The 24164-nt window shown below is 39.3% G+C and overlaps 1 protein-coding gene across 4 annotated transcripts in view; it reads left to right on the top strand.

Moving 5' to 3' along the window:
• The window catches only part of MSRB3 (methionine sulfoxide reductase B3), a 63840-nt gene that overhangs the window by 16527 nt on the left and 23149 nt on the right, over positions 1-24164 (top strand). For 2 of the 4 annotated variants that reach the window (XM_033163567.1, XM_033163566.1), the window contains exons 2-5: positions 492-618; positions 8773-8881; positions 12172-12249; positions 16784-16812. In XM_033163567.1, coding sequence (XP_033019458.1) covers positions 543-618; positions 8773-8881; positions 12172-12249; positions 16784-16812 — 292 coding nt within the window. In that variant the 5' untranslated portion in view covers positions 492-542. The remainder of the gene's footprint in view (positions 1-491; positions 619-8772; positions 8882-12171; positions 12250-16783; positions 16813-24164) is intronic. The other 2 variants (XM_033163569.1, XM_033163565.1) reach the window with 1 other exon arrangement.

The raw sequence follows: 24164 nt of genomic DNA, 5'->3' as shown, positions 1-24164 counted from the left end.
GGGATTACACCATTTAAATATGATGACAGGGAAATTGTTAAAAGTACTCAGCAGTTTCAAAGTGCCTATTATTGGTGTAACACTATCTGCCCCATTATTTTGAAGGGACCTGGAACATTTATGTAATCTCATAATAAGTGAAAAAGAAAGGTTCTGTGTTTTACTTTCTGAATTTTTCATGAGATCATTTTCCAATCATCCTTGAACCCCCCCCCCCCCGCCTTTTGTTGTCTTGTATTTTAGCAAGGTGCATCATTGCCTGGTGCAGTCAGTGTGTTTGCTTATTATGTTATCAATCATGCTAATGTAATCAAGCATAAAAGCCTGACGGCAAGGAATTAGATAAACTTACTTATAAATGTGTATTTGGAATGTTAGTCTTGTATTTTCCTTTCATTTTAAAAAATCATAACCATCAGTTTTGCTGTGAATGTATCTAACATTTTTGATGTTTTAATTTTATTTTCATCTTTTTTTTCTCCCTTACTCAGCTCTTGCCCCTGTTCTTTGCCTCTGGTTGTGTTGGTGAGGATATTACAGTGATGTCTGCATTCAACCTACTGCATTTGGTGACAAAGAGCCAGCCAGTGGCCCTGCGAGCCTGTGGGCTTCCCTCAGGTTGAATGGGTGCTACTTGTTGTGGTCATGCATATGGAAGTCCCTCTTAGTGAAGTGGGTGCCTCTGCTACAGTAAATACTATGCCATGCTTTGCTAAACTGCTGGCTATTTAAAGCCGAAAGTATTTGTTTAAGAGACACCATGCTTTACAGCTATGTTGAAAAATTCCTCATGCCTTGGGTCCCTGGGCGGACTACAAATCCCAGGGACCCAAGGGACCCATAGAAATGTTGAATGTCTTGGAGGCTCCTACATGACACCATTTCTTTAGATTTGACAGCGTTTCTCAGTTCACAAAGAAAACAAAAACAAACCCAATATAATTGTCCTGTAAATAATAGTCACATTAAATACTCCCCTAGCAATATTTAAGCAATACAGTTGTACCTTGGAAGTTGAACGGAATCCGTTCTGGAATTCAGTTCGACTTCCAAAACGTTCGGAAACCAAAGTGTGGCTTCTGATTACCTGCAGGAAGCTCCTGCAGCCAATCAGAAGCCCCGTCGGACTTTTAGCTTCCAAAGAACATTTGCTCAGTAACACTCACTTCTGGGTTTGCGGCATTCAGGAGCCAAAACGTCTGAGTACCAACGTGTTCGGGATCCAAGGTATGACTGTATTTGCAAATGTCATCCATCTGTAGAAGAAGGTAGAAGGTATGAATTTTCTGTGATTGTCCCTCCCCACTGCAACCCCTTAATTCTACCCAACACCCACCCTGGGGGAATGAAGACCCCTCCAGAGCAGATCTTGGGGAGGGGGAACTCAAAAATGGGACATGAGAGCAGCAGCCCTTGCCCAAAGGTGTTTCGTGCCATAAGAGGTGCAGCTAGGGGAAGAGAATGAAATTGACTCAATAAGTGTCATAGTTTCCACTTCAAAACACTAGCACCTACTTTTCAGTCTAGATGTAATTAAGTGTACATTAATGAGTCAGAATGGAATTAGCAATATGGCACATATACAGGTGAAACTGGAAAAATTAGAATATCGTGGAAAGGTTTATTTCGTTCAGTAATTCAACTTAAAAGGTGAAACTAATATATGAGATAGACTCAAGTCATGCAAAGCGAGATATGTCAAGCCTTTGCTTGTTATAATTGTGATGATTATGGCATACAGCTGATGAGAACCCCAAATTCAACTTTGGGGTTTTCATCAGCTGTATGCCATAATCATCACAATTATAACAAGCAAAAGCTTGACATATCTCGCTTTGCATGTCATGAGTCTATCTCATATATTAAACTCCAGTAGCTAATGAAAACAATTGCTTACATAAATGGACTTTTCCACAATATTCTAATTTTTCAAGTTTCACCTGTATATATAAGTGGTCACTGCCTTCTGTATTAGAAAGTAGCTGGTCTGAATTTTTTTTTTGTTCACCTTTTTATAACAGATTTGCACTTTAAGATAGCTTATGAATATCTTCAGAGCAATCTGCTTCCCCTCTCACCCAATACTCTCCCTTGTTCCAAGCCTATCACAGTTTATGCCCCCTTATTGGTCTCTTTCTAATATTGCTGTTCATCTGGAATACATCTTGTTTTTCTGTAGGAAATATTAGAAGTTATATGTTTATATAATTGAAATGTTTTTATTATTATTTAGTGCACAAAATTGGGCTTATTTAGAAACAACTTAGTTTTAAATTAATACATGTTCTGTAGAGATTTCAGCCTAAAAGATAATTGCTCCAGATTGCCAGTAGATGGCACTAATTATGTATTCTTTTGAATATTTTAAATAGAATTATCCCCCTCCAAACAAGAAATCTTTCACATGCAGACTTAATCTTGTTTGAAAAGCAATTCTAATCTAGAAAATATATCAATAGTGTTCTACTTGACAATTGAATAATCTAACAAAATTTGACAATTCATTACACTTTTGTGTCCCAGCATTTTCTGTGGATAAACAGATAAATTTTGTTTTATAAAAACTTTAATGTAAATTTGTAAGGATAAAATCAAACCTTTCTTCATATGTATTTGTACAAAACATTAAAGTATATTTTCTGTAGCAGAGCACCATCTTAATATAGGGGGAAACTGACTTTGCTTTGCTGTGAGTTTGCATTTTATAAGCTCATTCATCTCTTTTTCTCATTCACATTTTATGTTGCTTGCATCACCTTTTGCATGTAGTAGAAAGCTATTCTTCTTGCTCTTATAAGCCTAGAAAAGTAGAATTACATGTATAATATTGGTTACATTAATTGTTAAGATGTCTGAAAGACATGGATGCTTCTTAACACTAAAGTTTTTAAATCCTGCAGTGTTTAATTGCTAGAATATTTAAATACCATTTATAAAATATTTTCTGAGTTCACAGTGGAAATTACAATACAGGTATTGGGCATATCATGTTTTTTTGTATGTTTTTAATATTGAATTTTGTTTTGTTTTAATTGACTTTAATAATAATTAGGTAGTTTAATAATAATTAGGTAGTTTTAATGTGAAAATGAACTCTTACAAAGTCGTTAAGTAGTTTGATGAGACTACTTTAATGATAATGGGTTAATACAAAATTCAGCCACATCTGTCAAGCACTAAATATGTTTTGAGTATAATACCTATCAAAAAGGAAGATGCAAAACTGTTCAACTCTAGTGTGTGTTTTTATACAAAAGTCCTTTAGCAGATAGATGTTTTTAAAAATCCTAGTAAGATATATAGTGAACCTATTTGCCTCAACTTGAGTCTCACATTTTTAAACATAGAGTTCAAATTGTTGCATATTTAATCTTAAACTAATTTCATTCTTTTCCTTGCTTTGAGTCTGTTTACTGTGACCACAACCTGAGAGCTGAACTTGTTCCTGTCCCAGTTATTTAAAGTGGTTTCTTTTGTGTATTTTAAAGAGTTCTAGACATTTTTTCTTTTAAAAACAACATCCAAACTAGGAAATGAAAGGCCCTTTACTGTTTTAGATCATCAATGAGGTGTTTCAGAGATGCTAAACTACAGTCTCATATCTTCTGATCTAAAAACCTTCCTCCAATTTGTCCTTCTTGAAAATGGGTCACTGAGCAAGCAATGGTCCAGTTCCAGGAACACATGGTTATATCTGTACCAGTTCAATATTTGGTCAGGAAATAACATTATGACTGCTTTTGACACTCATGGTTTGTCTTCTGGGAGCTGGATATGGGTGAACCAACTGAAATTAACTCTAGACACTATAGAAGTAGTAATGTTTGGGAGGTGTTATAATATAGAGCATGTTGGCATTCACATCATTGTTTGGAGTGTCAGCAATGTACATCCTCTGGTCACTTAAAGGTAAAGGTAAAGGTACCCCTGACCGTTAGGTCCAGTTGCAGACGACTCATCTTGCTCTATAGGCTGAGGGAGCCGGCATTTGTCCGCAGACAGCTTCCGGGTCATGTGGCCAGCATGACTAAGCTGCTTCTGGCGAACCAGAGCAGCGCATGGAAACGCCGTTTACCTTCCCACTGGAGCGGTACCTATTTATCTACTTGCATTTCACGTGCTTTTGAACTGCTAGGTGGGCAGGAACTGGGACCGAACAATGGAAACTCACCCCATCGCGGGGATTCAAACTGCCAACCTTCCAATTGGCAAGCGCTAGGCTCTGTGGTTTAGACCACAGTGCCACCCACAGCTTGCAGTATTTGGTGTGCTCCTATATTGCTCTTCCTTGAGCCCAGATATTCAGGTCGCAGTGGGTAGGCATGTACGTTGTGGTCCTCTTTCAGAGATGGACCTCATAGCCATCACACATAGCTTCATAATCCTTCATACCAATGGCGCTACCATTGGTAGCGGTTCAGAAGCTGTAGCTGGTGCAAAGCATTTGACCTATCTTACGTGGAGAGGCTAGTCATAATCATAATGTACTGTGATCAACAGCACTCCAGTGCCCGCACTGGCTTCCTGCTGCCTCCCAGACTAAATTTCAGGTGCTCCTGATTATTCCAACGGACCTAAATGATCTTGTCAAAACACACCCCACTGTTTTATTATATCATTACCTTTTTAATTTGAACAGATCAGTTAAGCCCACCATCTAGTATGTACAAAGTCACGATTGTGAGTACATGCAGAGAAGTGTTCTCAGGTGTGGACATTCTTTCCCAGGAACTTTGGCAAAACCCAAGTTTCTGCACCTACTTGAAATTCCAGAAGGACCCCAGCGCGGCTTACAAATAAGGAAACAGAGAGCAAAACACTATATAGCAACAAAGTGACATCAGATACTGTATATATAAACATGGAAAAATACATTAAAAAGTTTTAGAATGCCAGGGCTTCCCGACCGTTTCATTCTAGAGTAGAAGTACTCAAAATGTGCCGGAATTTTATTTTTGCATTTTTATTTTTATTTTGTTTTAAGTTGTAACTAATTTTGAGTGATGGAGAGGTAGTGTATAAATATTTGAAATAATTGTGATTTAAGAACAAATAAACTCACTCTTTGAAGGCTAGCTGTTCCTCCTCAGTTTTTTTAAAGACCCCCCCCCCCAAGAAAAGCCTCACTAGAATATTGGTAAAAAATTAGTGAATACTAGAACAATAAAAATCAATAAAAAAAATACTGTGAAGGTTGTACTGAAATTTAATAAAGAAGCAATCTATAAAATGTAAGTACGGCAACAATAATAATAAATTTATAACATATTTTGTAATTAGTTACATTTTATAAAAATGATACAAATACCGTCTGAAATGATATAATGGAAGAATGCAAAGATGAAGTGCAATCCTTCATCTTTTAATTATTGTAAACAAATTAAAGAAGACCTTTTTGTTCAATCAAACTTTTGGTAGCCAGGGACAAATTGAGATAAGACAAGAAGGGTTTGTAAAAAATTTTATCAGACTTTGGAGCTTTGTTCTACCATTGCTACCTATTATGAACCTCCAGAGATGGAAGTGGGCCACATAAAATAAAATAAATAGTCCTTTTGTAGCCCTGGATTTAGACTGGAAGCTATGATAACTTAAATTATAAAATTAAGAGATTGCATAGGGCAACACTGCCTTGTCTGTGGCTTTTTAACATTGATCCCCAAACAGGTCAAAACAGTGTTGCATGCATGAGTAATGTAGGTGCTTATTTTGCTTTTAGGTAAACTTCTGAAAGACTTATTAGTGCAAGAAAACAGCAGAGCCTGTGAATGTAAACCTCCACCATTTGACTTCTTAAAATAATCAACATAATGTTGTAAAGCACAAGCCTAGCTCACAGTTCGGAAACAATATTTATATTTAAGGTTGAGAAGCCAGGATGTAGGAAAATCTTGCTAATTTGTAAGATGACCTTTAAGTGCACAAAACCCAAATAATTTGTCGCTTATGAAACAGGACATTCCTGCAAAATTTGGGTGAGTACTTACATAGTGAATCTTGTAAAACAAAAGAAATCTGGAATAAAGTCTTTATCCTCCTCCAAAATAAGATTTAAACCAACAATGGGGGTACCAACAGTGGTCTTTCAAAGAGACTCCTGTTAAAATGCAGCAGTTAATGAGAGAGCTCAAAGTAGAAAACTTGAGTTTTTAAAGGAATGGCTAGATCAAAAGTAATTTCTAATCTGTGAGATAAAAGTTTCTTTCTAGTACCTTGCAAGTTAATAACAAAGCTTGTAATGTCTACTATTTACTCCAATCAAATGCTTTTAAATGTTCTTCTTTCTGCCTGCAAAGGGATAATCAGTAGTGACCAGAAGTGTGTATTTAGATGGAAAAAGAATAAAGGGGAGGGGAAAAAGAAACATCTTTGCTTAAATTATTTGAAAGCATCTGTTCTTTAAGCTACTTTTTATGAACACTTCTTAGTAATGACTGAAGGTAAAAAAGCAGAAAAGCATCCAATGTTAGGAAATTGCAATCCAATACCATGTAATTTAAACCTGCCGTTTCTTCTCTTGTACTAAATGACATACAGATGGATAACTCTGGTCACTCTACTTTGAGAACACAATTGCTTTCTTTATGAGCATATATCTGTTACTAACAAACTTTTGTCAAGACTGTTTATTTCTAATCAAGCATAACTCCTTCAGTAATTAGAAAAACTCATTTTGAAAAACATTAGTTTTTCAGACCCAGGCTAACTGTAGACACTTCAAAAGTTTTGATTTTCCTAAAACACCTGTATGGCTTTTGAATATAATTTTAAATACATGTATTTGTAGCCTAACTTTAGTAGTATGTGGCCCAAAACTAATGTTTTAAATAGGTTATTTAATGCCTCCCCTCCCCACCTGCCCACCCAACAATTGGATTCTTTAAAATATATATTTTGTGGTGATTTTGCCTTGTCAAACAACCCCATATTCATTCTGTTAAAAATAATTAAGTTAGATAATTAAATATATTTTGGAAATTTTGACATCTCTATGGTAGCCTTTGTTATGTGAATGGTGCCACAGACCCCCTTGGTGGGCTACGTGGACCCCCAGTTGGGAACCACTGGTCTAGTGCAATGTGAGCAAGCATGAATGAGCCACAGCAAACCTTGGGCACGTGTATTCCCTGCCAGGAGAATACGTTCAGAATCTTTCACTACTGTTTTGGGTTTGTTGAAATCGTGGCTTCTAGTTGGCTTGTGTCAGACAAACTATACTTAATATTAACCACAGTTTGTTGGCTCTGACAAAACAACGAAGTGAGGTGTAGCAAAAGTCAAAGATTCCGAGTTCCTCCTCCTAGTAAAGAAGTCCATAGAGAGAGGCGAAGGAATGCGCAAGGGCTCATTCATGTTGTGCTAAACTGTGGTTTTGAGTAATGTCCAAACACAGCCAATGGCTCTTCCAAATTCTCCCAAATCCTTCCCTATCCTGCTGCTTTCGATAACCTGGTTTTTGTCATTTAACATAGACTGGATTATTTTATTTTGCTTAATCATTTTAATGACTCAGAATACTGTTAATAAATCACACCACTGCCATCAAATGTATAACCACTTTGAGGTTTTATTGCAATCAAGGGGTGCATAAATCCTGTTAAATAAATAACAACATATTCTATAAGTCAAGGGTCGTCAACCTGGCATCCGTGGCTGCAGGGGCACCCTTGAGGTCTTCCCTGGAATCTGCAAAGCCCCTGAGCTGACCCACTCGCTGCCTTCTTGGTGATGAATTGGTTACCTTTTTATCTCTTGAAAAGTATACAGAGTGGAAAGAGGAGGTGGTTCAAAGAGTGATCCTTTTTCACTCTCTTTCAGCTTTATGTGCTTTTCAAGGTTCAGATTAATTTTACTGGATCTAATGGACTGACTAAAAGTCTCTTTCAAGCAGAATATTTTAATTTCCAGTACAATATACAGAACAAACAATAAAGTAGCAGCCATGCTACTCCATGTAGCAATAATTTGCAGATTAATACATTAATTCTAAGAGAGATTTCTTTATCTCTCTCACCAGTAGTAGGTAATACTTTCCAATACATTAATATTTTGGATGCTCCTAAGACACAACAGGAAGTAATCATTAGCAACTCCCAGAGAACGTATTTTGAGCTTGCAACAGATTTCACAAAAATCAAATTGGTGATGGCTGATGCAGGAAGGCTTATCTGTTTCTTATCAGTAGCAGGCAATCCTTTAAAATACCATCCATTTAGATCTAAAATGGAAATTACAGCTTCCAACTGAAGTGCTGTCAGCTATTCTCTTTGATGCAAAGTAAATTTTTAAACAAAGAAACTTTGTTTTTTCCACAAAACTTTCAAGTTTCACTGAATTGTGTTTAAACATCATATGCCCATTACCTTTATATCTACAGTTTCTTGCAAATACAAAGGCTGTGCTCCTAAGCATATTTACTGGGAAGTTCCATTATGTTTAGGCTCAGGTTGTCGCCTTTTTGTGAATGATTGTGTGATTGTAGAATCTCGCTGATGGTTGTGACTTTTCTGCATTCAGAAGGCTTTGGCTGTATCACATGATCACTGTTCCAATGGAGTCACCCCCCCCCTTGTGAACAGCAGACTTTTTTAATTATTATTTTTTAAAAAGGTGGATTTGAAGAAGCCACCAGCTGAGGCACTCTAATATATTAGAAGCTGATCTGGTCACTGAGAAAGTAAACGCAGAAGCTGTGTTTTGGCTAGAAGCCAAAGCAATTGTTCAGGATTTCAACTAAAAAGACCCCTTCTCCTGTATCCTCTCCCTTTGCAGGGTCACGTAGGGATAAAAAGAACTGTAAGGTGGTCTTCTCCCAGCAAGAACTGCGAAAGCGGCTGACACCTCTGCAATACCACGTTACTCAGGAGAAAGGGACAGAGAGGTAAGGTATGACCATGTGGTCAATGAGAAATACAGGCCGCTCCTCCTTCAATCTGCTGCTGTTTTCTCCTTAGCTGACAGTTTCAAGAAATTTAGCACTTGTTTACTAACTTATACAAATTAACACCACCAAACCAGACAGGAATTTGCAGCGGGGAGGGCAAGGTCAAGGACTTCATAAATATAAAATGAACGCTATTCTGTCCTTTAGCTTCTTCTTAGGGTCTGTTTTCAGTTTACTACAAAATGTGTGGAAGTAATGGCAGTTAAGAGAGTCTTTTGTTGTTGTTGGTTTTTTTTTGGGGGGGGGGCGGGGAGACACCACAGTAAGCAGAACCATAAGGGAAATAGCCCTGTGCCATTTAAAGGTGAAGTTTTGAAGGTGGTCATTGTATGTATAGACAATTTGGCTGGGGGGTCGGCGAGAGTAAGAAGGTAGCATATTTTCATTCCTTTCCTTTCCCACTTTCTGTATTGAAGCACATGTGGAGAAAGTATTTATTGGCTCATTTGTGGCTGGAATGTCAAATATTTTCAATAACTGCCCTCACATGGCTTTAGACCTTGAAAGCAAGCTCTAAATCCTGGAGAAGGGTGAGGGGGGGGGGAGAGACAAGAGAGCTAATTCCTGAGGCTCTCGTCGTGAATATAATTTATCTCAGCTGATTTCTAGAATGAGGAGGAGGAGGCGGTCACCTCGGTCAATGTCTAACCATTTTGCTGCATGCAGGTTCGATCCCCATTTGGCACAGCTGCATATTCCGGCATTGCAGGGGGTTGGACTAGATGATCCTCAGGGTCCCTTCCAACTCTACGATTCTACGATTCTATGTTTCTTCTGACCCATGGAGTTTAAAGTCAGGCCTGCTTCTGATCCAGTAGCATTAATGATAATAATAATGATTTATTATTTATACCCCGCTCTTCTGGCTGGGTTTCCCCAGCCACTCTGGGCGGCTCCCAACAGAATACTAAAAACACGATAAAAGATGAAACATTAAAAACTTCCCTAAACAGGGTAGCCTGTCATCCTAAAAGTCAGATAGTTGTTTATTTCCTTGATGTCCAGTGGGAAGCCATTCCACAGGGCGGGCGCCACTACTGAGAAGGCCCTCTGCCTGGTTCCCTGTAACCTCACTTCTGACAATGAGGGAACCGCCAGAAGGCCCTTGGAGCTGGACCTCAGTCTCTGGGCTGAATGATGGGGGTGGAGACGCTCCTTTAGGTATACTGGGCCGAGGCCATTTAGGGCTTTATAGGTCAGCACCAACACTTTGAATTGTTCTCAGAAATGTACCAGGAGCCAATGCAGGTCTTTCAGGACCGGTGTTATATGCAAACTTTCATTCCATTCCCATTTCCAAAAAACCTCCTTTGCCACATGTGGGGTCCTGTTTAATTGGCAACAGTCTTCCTGTCGGAGTCGCCTTTTTACTAGATTTTCTGAATGGGGATCACTGGCACTAGGTCGTCTGTACCCCCACAACAAACTGGTGGTGGTGGTGCTTTTCTCCAGCTCAGGAGGCCTTCCAGGCAAGTCGTTTACTGTTGTGTAGAAGATTAGCAAAAATGATTTAGTGTGCACAAACAACCAGGGTTTAGGTCATTTTTTAAAATCCTGTTTATAAAAAAAAAAAAATATTGGACCCCCATAAAAAGGGTGAAAAGATAATAAAAACAAGCTGCAGAGCACATAGACTTTTTGTTGGAATAGCACAGCTGAATTGTATTAGATGTATGACCTCCTAGCCTTTAAGATTGTTAACTTAGAAAAATATTCCCTTAAAGCAGTAATATTCCTTTTCAAATAAAAAAATAGAGCTCACACAGCTTGAAATCATGGGCCAGTTTTCTCCTCCTCCTTTTCTGTTTGATTCTCTTGGTAGTCCTGCCCAATCTCCCACAAAGATCTTGCACTACTGCTTTCTGTATGGTTTAATGCAAATGATCAAGACTATGATAAGGAAATGTTGTTAGGATGTTTAGTATTGAGATTTATTTTAAAATTACCATAATGTTCAGGTGCATAAAAAGAGAAAAGGGCTTGATCGAAAATGTCTAGCTACTTGTAAGCAATTCTGTACTTTGACATCTGAACAATAGTTTCTTTTCATAAACAGGACACATTTATGTTGCTTTTCAGGTTTTAATATTCACCTTTTTTGTTTCTGAAGAAGGAACAATAATTTGCAAACCATGAAATACCATTTATATTGGAATATACCGTATTGGCCGCACTCCTCCCCCCCAAATTCCGACTGTGAAAAGTTAAAGCGTGGCTTAAATTCGCAACCTTACAAAAATTGGCTTTTACAGTATTGCTGCTGAAACAGACTTACGGTAAAATGGAACGGGTATGAGTGCAGGTGGAATTTTAAGGGAGCGGCTTATATCAGGTATTCTCTCCCCCCCCCCCCAAATTTTAAAGGTTTGGCTTATTTGCGGGGGCGGCTTATATTCGGGCCAATACGGTATAAGAGTTGAGCATAACAATTTCAGTGTTAACGCAATGAGAGTTCCCTGTTTGGGTGTCATAATTTTGATTGATATGCATTTTGTTGTAATGTTAATGAAATGAAGTTCTAATAAAAATCCTTTCAAAGCGTTAATTCTGTAATGCAACTGCAAGCTATCACTCTACTTTGGAACACATTTTTAAAATAAAAGCCTGACCAGCTTTTCAGATACCTTTTAATCGCATAACTTTCTAAAGAAATTTAGAAGGTTATACAATTAGTTTGAAGTCTTGTTTTTTCTGTTATATTTTACTCCAAGAAGACCCATTTGTCCTAAATAGAACCCAATAAGGCAAACATGTATGTACAAAATATTTTTTTCCATGTGTTCCCATTGAGATCCCAGGATGAATTTTTGTAGGTAGATCTTAGAAATCTTAAATAATCAATACTATACATTTTTTGGAGAATCTTTAATCTTATTTTAATCACTTTTGATTAAATTTTGTAACTTAAATTTAAAATTTAAAGTAAGTCCATGCAGCATGTCATATTAAAGCCCATGAAGTTCTGAAGAGATTGGTGTTTTTAGTTCTGACATATCTCAATGCTGGGGTGAGTTTTTAAGGTTTTGACATTTTTTTGAAATTTCAAACCCTCATAACTCAAAAACGGGATGAGATAAAAAGCTAAAATTTTAGGTTTAAACTTAGTTTTCATCATTCAACAAGTGTGCAAAATATTAAGAAAATTGGATGACATGAGGTTAAAAAGTTGGACAACTTGATATGGAATAACCTGTTTGCTAAAGTACTATGTTGCTGTTTTGTTCTAGTGCCTTTGAAGGAGAATACACACATCACAAAGCTCATGGAATATACAAATGTGTTGTTTGTGGAACTCCTTTGTTCAAGTGAGTAAATTAAACATAGTTACAAAATAATGGTGGCTCTGGTTTTTTGAGTGTTACATATGTGCTATAGAGGTGGATGCTAAGGTATTGACCTGGTACTTCATACTGATCTCACTATGGCTGATGGGAGTTGTAGTCTACAATGTGTGGAGGGCACCAGGTTGGGAAAAGCTGCCCTGAACAGAAGCAGCATAACTGAACTCCTTGTTGATGGAGAATCTCAAGGGCTACATCAAAACTCAACTGTAGCCCATGCAAGTAAGACTAGCCTTAAATTCATACTGGATCAAGATTCACTCAGACCAAATCAGCAGTGCAGACACATTGTAATGGAAACAAAAATACTGGGCTTTATGTGAGCATAGGATGATATAAAAAGTATCAGTTCAGGGGTTTGCCGATTCCTTACCATCATAAACAAGAATTTAAACCGAAGATGGAAGTTCATAGTCTAGCATTCAGCACATTTCTCCACACAGAGTCAGGGTCATCATTATAACCTCTGCTATATTTGAAGAACCATCACAATTGTAAAATATGGGTAACAGTATTTGGCTTCCTTCCCATTCCCTGAAATCCATGTTTCTGAGAGTTGCTGTTAATTTTTTGTTCTTTGCACCATTGTAGTCTGTAACTATGTCATCATGACCTGTGAACCAGTTATTTTTGCCAGGAAAGGGAGAATGGTTCTTCAGCACTAAGATTAACAAACTTCACCTTTAATAGATCTGATTTATGCTGCTTCATTACCGTGTGGCACGTAAGGTCAAGGAACACATGAATTTTGCTCTGCAGATGAAAGACCTGAGGTTTCTTGGTACACGTTTAAAATAGACTTCTACCCTTATCAGCAAGGAACCAGTGAAACTCAATCTCACTCTTCATTTAATTTGATCGTTCCAGCAACTTGAAAAGCTGCAAAGTATTTAATTGTGACCACCACTTTTCTATAATGAAATGTGGCATAGTCTTAAAATTATTGCCCAGAGAAATCTAGCTTTACATTTGCAAAAATGCAACTGAGAGTCATTTTGCTTAGAAAATTTACCCACATCTGAACATCTAAAGTGGGGGTGGGGGACATTACCAAAGAAATTGTGAAGCAAGTTCACCTCATTGGCTTTCACTGTAATCTTCCTACAGGTAGTTGTGTTGGGAGTCCCTGTTACAATGAAATAAATGCTTTATTTCCTAATGAATTGTGTTATAGAAACTTGCAGAATGATCCCCTTTCTTGCAGAAAGAGCCCTTTGCCTGAGCTTTGTAGCTGGTAGAACGGGGGAATTGCAGGACCTGAGATACAGAGTGGCCCACACCTCTGCCAGATTTGGGAGGGGAAAGTTTGATTTTATAGTTTAAACTGTTTTTTAAAAATCTTTTATCTTATATCATCGCAAACTGCTTAGAGACTATTGTAGCTGAATAGTACAGTCATACCTCGGGTTGCGTTCACTGTGGGTTGCGTTCGGCACGGGTTATGAACGCACCGAACCCGGAAGTACCTGAACAGGTTATTTCCGGGTTTGGCGCTTCGCGCATGCGCAGAAGTGCTGAATTGTGCCGCGTGCGTGCATGCAAACATTTGGCGCTTCAGGTTGCAGACCTTTCAGGTTGCGAACGGGGCTCCAGAATGGATCCCGTTCTCAACCAGAGGTACCACTGTACATAAATTGTTTAAACACACACACACAAACATACAGAATGGGAAGCCTGACTACTTAAACCATCCATGCCCTGAGGATCAGGCTGTTAGGGGTTTCTTCTGCACCTCATTTGACGTGTCATTGTAGGGCATGTTTTTCACCCTTTCCAGGGCAGTGGGCTGGGGTGGAGGTATGTGGTAGATGTCTAATTTAGCTAATTTTACTTTGTCACAACCTGGCCGCTGGACTAGTGGTGAAGGAAGAGCCAGTTAGAAGTAGGACAGAAGAAATGTAACAGGATTTGGTAAGGGAATTTAGCAAAGCTAGGACAGGGGTGGCAGTGTCTATTTAATACTTAACTGGTTTACAAAATAACAAATATATATGAAAAACTGTGGTACGGTGCAATGCAATATTAAACAGAACTGCAGTGCAGTAAAACAATAAGTTTAACTCCCTCCGTTCACCAACCTTGCGTACCTGCCAACTCCCTTCCCGTACACCTTTTCAACCCCTCTTCCCTTTACACCTGACCAAACCCCTCTCCCTTCATCCTCATCTATCCCCTCAAAGTTTCCTTATGCATTTGATAAGAATGGGCAGAATCCAGTTGCCTTTTGTCTGCTCCCACCAGGGGTGACAACTTGAACAAAATATTTGGGGGGGGGAGGTAAGCCCCGCCCCGCATAATCGATCACATGATGTGGTGCATGCACACCATTTGAATGGCAATGCCCATTAACTTTGGGGGCCCTGACCCCCTCAAATATTTTATGGGGGCAAAGACCCCTCAGCCCCTAGGTGTTGGCTCCAGTGCTTGCCACCAACCACCTCTCCCCATTGGCAGCCACTGGCTTTCTTTTGTTTGAAGGATAGAAGTATATACTAGCTTTCACAGCAGGATCAGCCCCTAAAACTCTGCCTATGGTATCCGCCTGGGTCTATTAAGTTGTCAGTCCTTATGTTTCAAGCGTGACAGCACTAGGTAGGCATATTTGTTTAGGAAATATCTGATACACAAATGGGAAATGATGTAGGCTGATTTGAATCAAAATTGCCCTGCTTGTGGGAGAGCTTACAAAATGAATTCTGAGGGGCTTGTACAGGAAAATGTCCTGTGGATTGTGCCCAAAAGAAACAAAAGTTGGCAGTAAGATTGCTGTCAGAATTCTTTTTTATTATTATTATAAAAAATAACACTATTTATACCCTCAGAGTAATGTGTGAAATTTATGGCCATATAGCAGGCTCACTGAGTTCGGTATACCCACTCACCCTTTCGTGGCCTTGAGCAGGCAATACACTCTTTACTGGAAGGGTGTTCACTTGTAGTGGAGATTAATGCTTTGATTCATGCTGCTGGTACACTGTTCAGTACTATTAGAATATATTTTTGGCTTAAAATCTTTGCTTCTTTTCCCACCCTTTGAACATATTGAGGGTTTCTTAGTGGAACAAAGCAACCATTTTCCATATATACTACCCCTTTTTTCCTTCGGCTTTTCTGACTCTTTCCATTGCCATCTAATGACTTATTCCAGTTAACTTGAAGTTATGGGTCTAAAAAAATAAATTTATAGTGCTTTGCACTAATTTGTTTTTGGGTGGGGGATTTTTATGTTTAACACAGAACAGTTTGCAATTGTTGCTTTAGTTAGTAAAAGACCTCCAAAGCACACCAATGTCTTCTTGTGGATTCAAGGGATCTGATATTTCCTACGTTGGCTTGGGTGCACTTCCCTATGTTCTTTAGGGCTGGGGTGGGAAATCTGTGGCCCCTCCAGGTTGTGGGTCTCCCTTCAGCCCCAGCCAGCATGGCTTGTGGTCAGAGATGTTGGGGGTTGTAGTTCAACAATGTCTGTAGGGCCATAGATTCTCCATCTCCGCCTTAATAAATACCGCAACAGAAATAACAGGCTTTGGGAAGATTCCTACCAATCAGCTCTTGTAACTTGCTGTGGCAGGGTGTGTGTGCGTGTGTGCACCCGCGCATATGTGTATAAACACACACACACACACACACACACACACATCACTGATGGTTAATTTGTGATATAATTCTGGCTAGAGTATGCCCACTAATTGGTTTGAGAGTTAGATCTAGACAATGCTTCTTATAGCTGTTTCTTCAGATAGGACTAGTCATAGGGTTAATTCTGCTTGACAGCACTTCAGCAGCATCTTGAAAGCAATTACCCAACTTGCGTTTTCCCACAGCTGAATTGAGAGCTTCAAAGGCTTCTGAGTTTAGAACTATCATTAAGATATATCTGAAACATGATGTTCCCACAAAGGCTAATTTCCCCTCTCTTCCCCACTCCTCCCCCTCATTATTAAATCTACAGCCTAGTGAGTTCTTTTGTGGTATGCTAAACACATAAGATATCATGTAATAAACAGGCAAAATTGGTACTGTAGAATGGGCATGGTAATTGTATGTTTTGTGTATACTAGTCTCTTGTTCTCTGAGATTTCCAGCCTTCTCTCTTCTTAAGGGAAACAACCATTCATTTACTGAGGGGACAGATTAACATGCACATTGATTAAAACCATCTTATGATGCTTTCCAAAGAAATAAATCTGACAAGTGTGATGATAGAGGATAAATGACATGGTGTTTGTAATTCTGACAATGTTTTTCTTCTATTTTTAACTTTACGGAGAGGGGTTGTGGGTTGTTGTTGTTTTTTTGTTCGTTGTGTTCTGTGATTATTGATCAAGATTTCTAATCTAAAAATACACTGAGAATATGTTTAGGAACAAATGTGTTTACAGACGAGGTACATTAATATATAAGTTTGCTATTTGTACTTCGGACATGGGTTTTTCATGACATAAACAGTTCTTTATCGTTAAAGGATTCCCCCCCCCCCTTTCTCTCTCTATTTTAGATCAGAAACAAAGTTTGACTCCAATTCAGGTATGTTTAGGTTTACATTTTTATGTTGACTCTATGCTGTTTTCATGTTGTTCCCCAAAGAGTAATTTATCAGTTCAAGTGCAGTCTTAACTTTAAACAGTCTGGAACAAGCCAAATCTTTTGAATAATCTCAGGTTTCAGATTGCCTTAAACAGTGCTATTACTGTGAATGGCAGTGCTTTTATTCCTTTCATAGCTTCAAGTCTCTTTAATTTTACTCTTTTATGTTAAAATGATTGCAAGGAAACCATGTCAGTTCTGCATTAGGTTTTGAATGATATAGCAGGCTGAGAGAAGTGGACTTTGGGAATATTGACTGTTTTAAAAGGATATTTTTCTTCCTGGAGGACAAAGCTATTTCACGGGCATGAAGTCTGAGCAGCCAATACATCAGGAAACAGGTTATTTGTCACCAAATTTTCATGACATGTCCATGTATACTTGCATGCCAGACAAGGCTATAGATTTCTCTCTAGGTGGTTAATTTAAATGTCTGTTTCTTTTAGATATATAAGAAATATTGATGTCATAGGCCCTAAAAAGCAGAGCATTCCAAAGGTTAATTTAAATTGAGCAGGAGAAAGTATGCATTCTAGCAATCAGGCTGACTTTCTTAAATCGAGGGTGGAGGTGGAAGAATCTGAGTTGCATTTCCTTCAGCACACTTTAATGGTAAAACCTTCTTCCCTGCTGAGAAGTTGAAGTGGCTTCCCTATAATTAAAGCTCTCTGAATTCTTTGACAGAGGCTTTCCATTTAGATTTTTCAGTGATTTTGTTTAGCCTTGCTATGAGAATTATCAGGCAGCAGCGCCTTGATACAGTATACTTGTGTCTACATGTGTTAATTCAGAACTGAGAACACGGTGATACATCCTATATACAATATGTAGAACAGACTTGCCCAGTTAAAATAATAAATCTTTGTAATGCTGCTGTAAATTCATTGCGTTTTGTGCCCAAGGGGTGAGTTAGCACTGCATAATAGCCCTTAATTATGGGAAGGATCCCTAGATCTGTGGAGATCTGAGTCTTCAGCCATCACAAGAACTCTGGAATTCTGGAATGTGGCTGTAGACCAGGGACAGGCATAGGCAAACTCGGCCCTCCATATGTTTTCGGACTACAACTCCCATCATCCCTGACCACTGGTCCTGTTAGCTAGGGATGATGGGAGTTGTAGTCCCAAAACATCTGGAGGGCCGAGTTTGCCTATGCCTGACCAGGGATGTGGAAGAAGTCATGGCCCTCTCAAAGTTATTGAATTTTAACTCCCATCAGGCTCAGCCAGCGGACTGCCAGTTCCCCACCCCTGATTGCCAAGCTTTATAACCTTTAGTGTATACCGGTATGTGCATATCTCACTGGGGAGTACACCTGAAACATAGCTGTGCATCATTACCTGTTCTTGCAGCCCCTTTCTTATAATTATGTGGTTGTTGTAGTAGTAGCTGCTACAACATGGCTATTTCCTTTGACATTAAGGTAATGAAGAAACCCCAGGGCATGTGGGAGGAAGTAACAGTAGCACAAGGAAGAGATGCGTAGTAGCTTCTTCCCACATGGCCTATAGTCTTCCATGATACTCAGCAGGGCACAGGGCCGTCTTTACCCAGGGGTGCAAGGGGTGTGGGGCACCCAGGCGCCGAATTCTGGGGTGCGCCAGGCGCCTGCCGCTGAAGCCGCCTAAGCTCTTAACTATCTACCTGTTATGAAATAATAAATAATTTTGATCAAGCTAGAAAAACACATATATACCTAGGTATTACCGAAATGTATACCTACTGTTTCACTAAAACTTTCGACTTTGTGTGCTCATTTAACAAAGACGCGCTGCGCCAGCGGCGGCACTTGTCGTTCACAATGGCGCCGTGCACACAAAATTAACTCTTACATCAAAATATTGTATGTATTGTATTGAGCTGCTATGCGGCAGTGGGGTCAGCCGCACCTTTGACATGACTGATGTTTCTCCTGGTGGTGTTGTATACTTAAGTATAAGTGTATTGTAAATAAATGAGCAAACAAAAAAGTTTGTTTCTTTTTCCTGCTTTGGTAAACAAGAGATAAGGCGTAAGCGTGGTGTCTGTCTCATAAGCATAATAAGAGTTAATTTGGGGGCTAAACTAAATTTGGGGGGGCTGGGCGGACCTTTGCACCCTGGCGACGCATGTGGTACCTGTACTGCAGTTGTTCTGGTGCCTCCACAATGTACATGAAGAAGTGGGCTGGAGACCACATTTAGGTTTTATCATAAGATATGGAATAACATGGAGAGAGAGAGAGAGAGAGAGAGAGAGAGAGAGAGAGAGAGATGTTTATTATCATTGACCTCAGAATGAATTGTGGGAATATCCTAACAGGTTTTCTCAACTCCTGACTAGAATATGACAATTTTGATGAATGTCTACTTGTTTTACTGTTTTATTGGTCTGCTATTACAATTTCTAGCTCATTTAATTAAAGAGGCTCATTTCTTGAATACTGTTTTTGTTGCTCTGCTTCTGCACACTAGTCTAGAGCACACATTTTCTCCTTCCTTGGACAATTCCCTCTGTTGGAGAGGAAATGTATTTGGAAAAACCATTTATAAGGCACAAATAGCTTGATAATTTCTGTGATTTTTTTTTGGTGAAAATAACATGAAGAATTACACAGATTTATTTCCTTGTAATAAAAGCGGAGTCTGGCATGCAGTTATGAAAGGACCAATTTATTAATTTCAACTACAAAATCTGGAAACCTCGTACAGGGCTGAAAGACTGAGAAAAACATTGTCTATGCAACATGAATTTGAACCGAACATTTAACTTCAAAGTGAAACAAAAAATTAAATTAATGTTTGGTATTCATCATGCAAATGGCTATAACATCTGTACAGAAATGCACATTCTTCACTTTGATGGCCAGAAGTTTATTTACTTTAGTAACACTGTAATCTTTTGCTGAAAGAAATTCTCCACTCAGTGTAGATACTCCTGTGTAAGAAAACAATTATATTATTTTCTGTTTTTGAAACTTAGTGTCATAGAATAAACTGATACATAGAAAAAAAATGTTGCATTGTACTTTTAACTTTAAAGAGGTAAGAAATTGGACTAATTGGCATTTCATAAATAGCTGATTGAAGGGAAAGAGGTACTTCTATGGAAATCCAGCTTGCCTTGTGGGGAAAAGGTTTAAGAGAATGAAGAGTAGTTGCTGGCAAGCAGGAATCACGCTAATATTCAACAACAACAACAACAACAACAACAAATTTATTATTTATACTGGGCTAAGGTCGTTTAGGGCTTTAAAGGTCAGCACCAACACTTTGAATTGTGCTCGGAAACATACTGGGAGCCAATGTAGGTGTTTCACTACTGGTGTTATGTGGTCTCGGCGGCCACTGCCAGTCACCAGTCTAGCTGCCGCATTCTGGATTAATTGTAGTTTACGGGTCACTTTCAAAAGGACTGTGCATATTGTGCATATGATATTATTAATGCTTTATTATTTATTCCAGTAACATCTTCTGTCCAGTATTCTGCAACTTACAGTATATAGGTTGGCTTCATATGTGCAGTTTGGGTTTCCTTGTGAGTGGTGAGAGAGATATCTTTCTTTAGTAGCATTATCTATCTCTAGTAATGTGCTCCAGCTTCCAGAGCCATTGCACAGCAGGGAGCGCATTGCTTCCAAGAGACCACAGTGGAGAAACAAGTGGTGCAGTTCTTACAGTGGAGTCCTGTGTTTGTTTACTTTGTGTCACATTGTGCCAGACTATAAAATAAAATGTTTATTTGGTTTTTGATGACTGCATCTCTACTTTGATCAGAATTTCACTATGTTAATGATGATATATGCTTCTTTTTCCTTCTTTGGCAACCACTCATAGCTGAGTAAGATTGTCTTCCACAAACACAGTCTTAACGGTGTGTCCGTAGGTGACTGTGGAGGCCAATTCTGGATCCACACGTCCTTTCACAGTGGGGACATAGGTTTCCGGGCGGGAGTTGATCATGGTGAGGGTTTGCCAAATGTGCCTTTCTCTTAGCTTGTTTCTCCCTTTCATCCTGAGTTCGAGTGTCTTCAAAGTCCATACAAAATAAAATAAAAAATCCACCCATTCCCACCACCCTTCTGATACCCCTCCCCACTCCCTCACTATATTTAAGGGTCTGGTGACTTCCGTTTCAGTGTATCTGAAGAAGTGTGCATGCACACGAAAGCTCATAGCAAGAACAAACTTAGTTGGTCTCTAAGGTGCTACTGGAAGGAATTTTTTATTTTGTTTTGTTTTGACTATGGCAGACCAACACGGCTACCTACCTGTAATTCAAAGTCCATGACACCTTTGGTAAAGGCTGTTCTCCGGTTGGAGTGCTCGCAGGCCAGTGTTTCTCAGTTGTCTGTTTATACTACATTTTTTTTAGATTTGCCTTGGGACTTGAAACCTCTTTTGTTGATCACCAGCATTAAGCTTTCCATTTTTAAGTTTAGAATAGAGTAGTTGCTTTGGAAGACGATAATCAGGAATCCAAACAACATGACCAGTCCAACGAAGTTGATGTTGAAGAATCATTGCCTCAACACTGGTGATCTTTGCTTCTTCCGGTACACTGGTATTAGTTCACCTGTCTTCCCAAGTGAAGTTGTTGTGTAAGTTCAATTCCTCCCACTTTACAGACTTCTGCAGGTATCCCATCAGGTCCACTGGCTTTGTTGTTTTTCATTTGGTTAATAGCTGTACACAGCTCTCCCAGATTTGGAGATGTTGCAAGCTCATCTCTAATTTGTTTTTGTGGAATTTGTGAGAGGACCTTGGCAGCTACAGGGGAGTTGCAGTTAAGGAGATGCTGGTAATGTTCTTTCCAGTTCAATGCAATAGCTTCTTTATCTTTTAGAAGTGTAGTACCGTCTGTTGAGTGTAGGGAGCATATGCCATGATTTATTGGCCCTTAGATTGGCCCTTTAAAGAAACTCTGTGCATCATGAGTGTCAGCTAAGTACTGGATCTCTTGAACTTTTTTTTTTTTTTAATCCAACAGGTGTTCTTTAGTTCTCTGGTTCTTCTTTGAACCTCAGACTTAGCGTTGGCATAGGTTTTTTTCCTTAGTGGTGCAGTTTCTATCTCTTTGCCAGATCTGAAAGACCTTCTTTTTCTTGTCAGTAATGCGTTCAATCTCACTATTGAATCTCATCAAACCAGTTCTGGTGTTTCTTGGTTTGATATCCATTAGTTTGTTCACAGACTGCAATAATGGATGTTTATAGCTTGGTCCAGTGTTCCTTGATGTTATCAGGGAACTCCAAAAGCAGGCGGTCCTTACGAGTCATTTGGAGGCAATCCTGCTTAATAGGATTTGAAGGGCTTGAGTGTTCATTTTGCACCTTGGTTTCCTCCCTTGAAGCCTGCGTTGAGGTATAATCTTGATAGCCATTGTGGTATGTATTAATTAGTGATCTGTCCAGCAGTGTTGGCACTCATCATAGCTCTGGTAAGGAGCACATTATGGCAATCTTCAGCTCAATTACATAGTCTAAGATGTGCCAGTGGTTTGACTGAGGATGCTTCCATGATATATGTAGAAGTACGCTCAAGTGGGTTCAGTGGGACTTACTGCAAAGCAAGTGCCCATAGGACTGCATTTTTGTTGTGGCATAAGTGCTTGTGAACTGGAGTCCACTTGGAGTTAACCTACATACGGGTGCAAAGGCCAGGAACTATGCAGCATAGAAATAGGCTTGTGGTATTTCTGTGCAGAGTGTATTTTTATGCAAGATAAGAACAGAATGACCCATTCACAACAGCAGTGCTTGGAACTGTTTCCATAATATTGTTGTGAATAGATCACTCTGTTCTTAACTTGTACATGTTTGGGCTCTACATAGAAATATGACGTATCTCTTGTTATCCTTTGCATTTTCCTGTACCTGAAACCTTATGTCTGAATCCCAGACATGACTACTTAGCCCTATTGTGTCCAGCGAGGCTTACTCTCAGACACATTGATCACACTGACTACAATCCTCCTGCTTCACAATATGGGTGCTTTTTTATACTCTCTTGTGTGACTGCAAAATTAATCTCCATACCTTTTTATGAAAAAGCAGGATCTTGTTCTAAGATCTGAGAGCTCAGGGTGGAATATATGGATAAAATCAACAATATAATATCCCAACAATTTCTTTATTGTTAGAACTAATAATGTCAGCTCTGGGATACAGATGGGGATCTACCTTTAAACAAAAATGTGGCATGGATTGATAGGTTTCTTGAGGTCCCCAGCCCTTTCATGTATTTTTAGACAATAGGGATGTGTGGCATAAGGTGTGGAAATTTGAATCTTCAAGGCCTGTTTTGATTCTCGCATCTGGACAGGCTTGCAAGGTGTTTTGAAGGCCTTCTGTGAGAACTTTGCCTTGCTGGTGTTTGGAAATCAGGCATTTCCCCTGAAACAGATTGTCTTGATGGCTCCTCACCCTCTCCCCTGCAGAGATGTGGACTGTGTGTTACCTCTTCAGTAGTTTTATAGAGGGAATCCTACTGAGTGCACCTGGCATTTATGGACAATTACATCAGGGGCATGTGCAAACCTTTTGGTATGCTTGAGTTTTTCAAGGGATGGAAATGCATCACTCCTTTTTCGTTTGTAGAGGAGCTTGTGACTAAGAAATGAAACCCTTTCCCATAGTGGAAACAAGTGTGCAAAAGAACTGAAGCCCAAGAAGAGAATCTTGAAAGATGGGCACCAACTTTGTGAGCATGTGAACAAAGACAAAAGTTTAGAAGATGGTTACATGTGGCTGGCATGGAGATGCTCAAGAGGTGGTACTGGGGCCAGGCCACTTAGTTCCTTCTGAGCCCCCTGTAGGACAGAGTTCTCTAGGGTGAAGGCTTATAAAGGAGAAACTTGAACACTAACAAATCACAAGTTCCTTTGGAACCCTTGCAAGTGGGTACAGAGTAAGTAAACTGAGGTTGTGAGCAAAATGCAAAAATTGAGAACACCAAAAACTGAACTGAACATCAATTCTAATTGGAGATTCCTCTAAAAGTGTGTGTGAGAAACTGACTGAGGTTGTAATTGGGGGGTGGGGAGCACTGTTCTCTGGTGCATCTTTTGCCTTCTAAGGATGCCTATTTCTCAGTGGTTCGAATCCCCACAACGGGGTGACCTCCCACTGCTCAGTTCCTGCTCCTGCCAACCTAGCAGTTTGAAAGCACGTCAAAGTGCAAGTAGATAAATAGGTAGCACTCCGGCAGGAAGGTAAACGGCTTTTCCCTGCACTGCTCTGCTGGCCACATGACCCGGAAGCTGTAGGTTGGCTCCCTCGACCAATAAAGGGAGATGAGCGCCGCAACCCCAGA

This window comes from Lacerta agilis, chromosome 10 (assembly GCF_009819535.1).
Source record: "Lacerta agilis isolate rLacAgi1 chromosome 10, rLacAgi1.pri, whole genome shotgun sequence".
NCBI lineage: Eukaryota > Metazoa > Chordata > Lepidosauria > Squamata > Lacertidae > Lacerta > Lacerta agilis.
The sequence above is the reverse complement of the archived record's forward strand: the minus strand, read 5'-3'. Positions and strand labels throughout refer to the sequence as shown.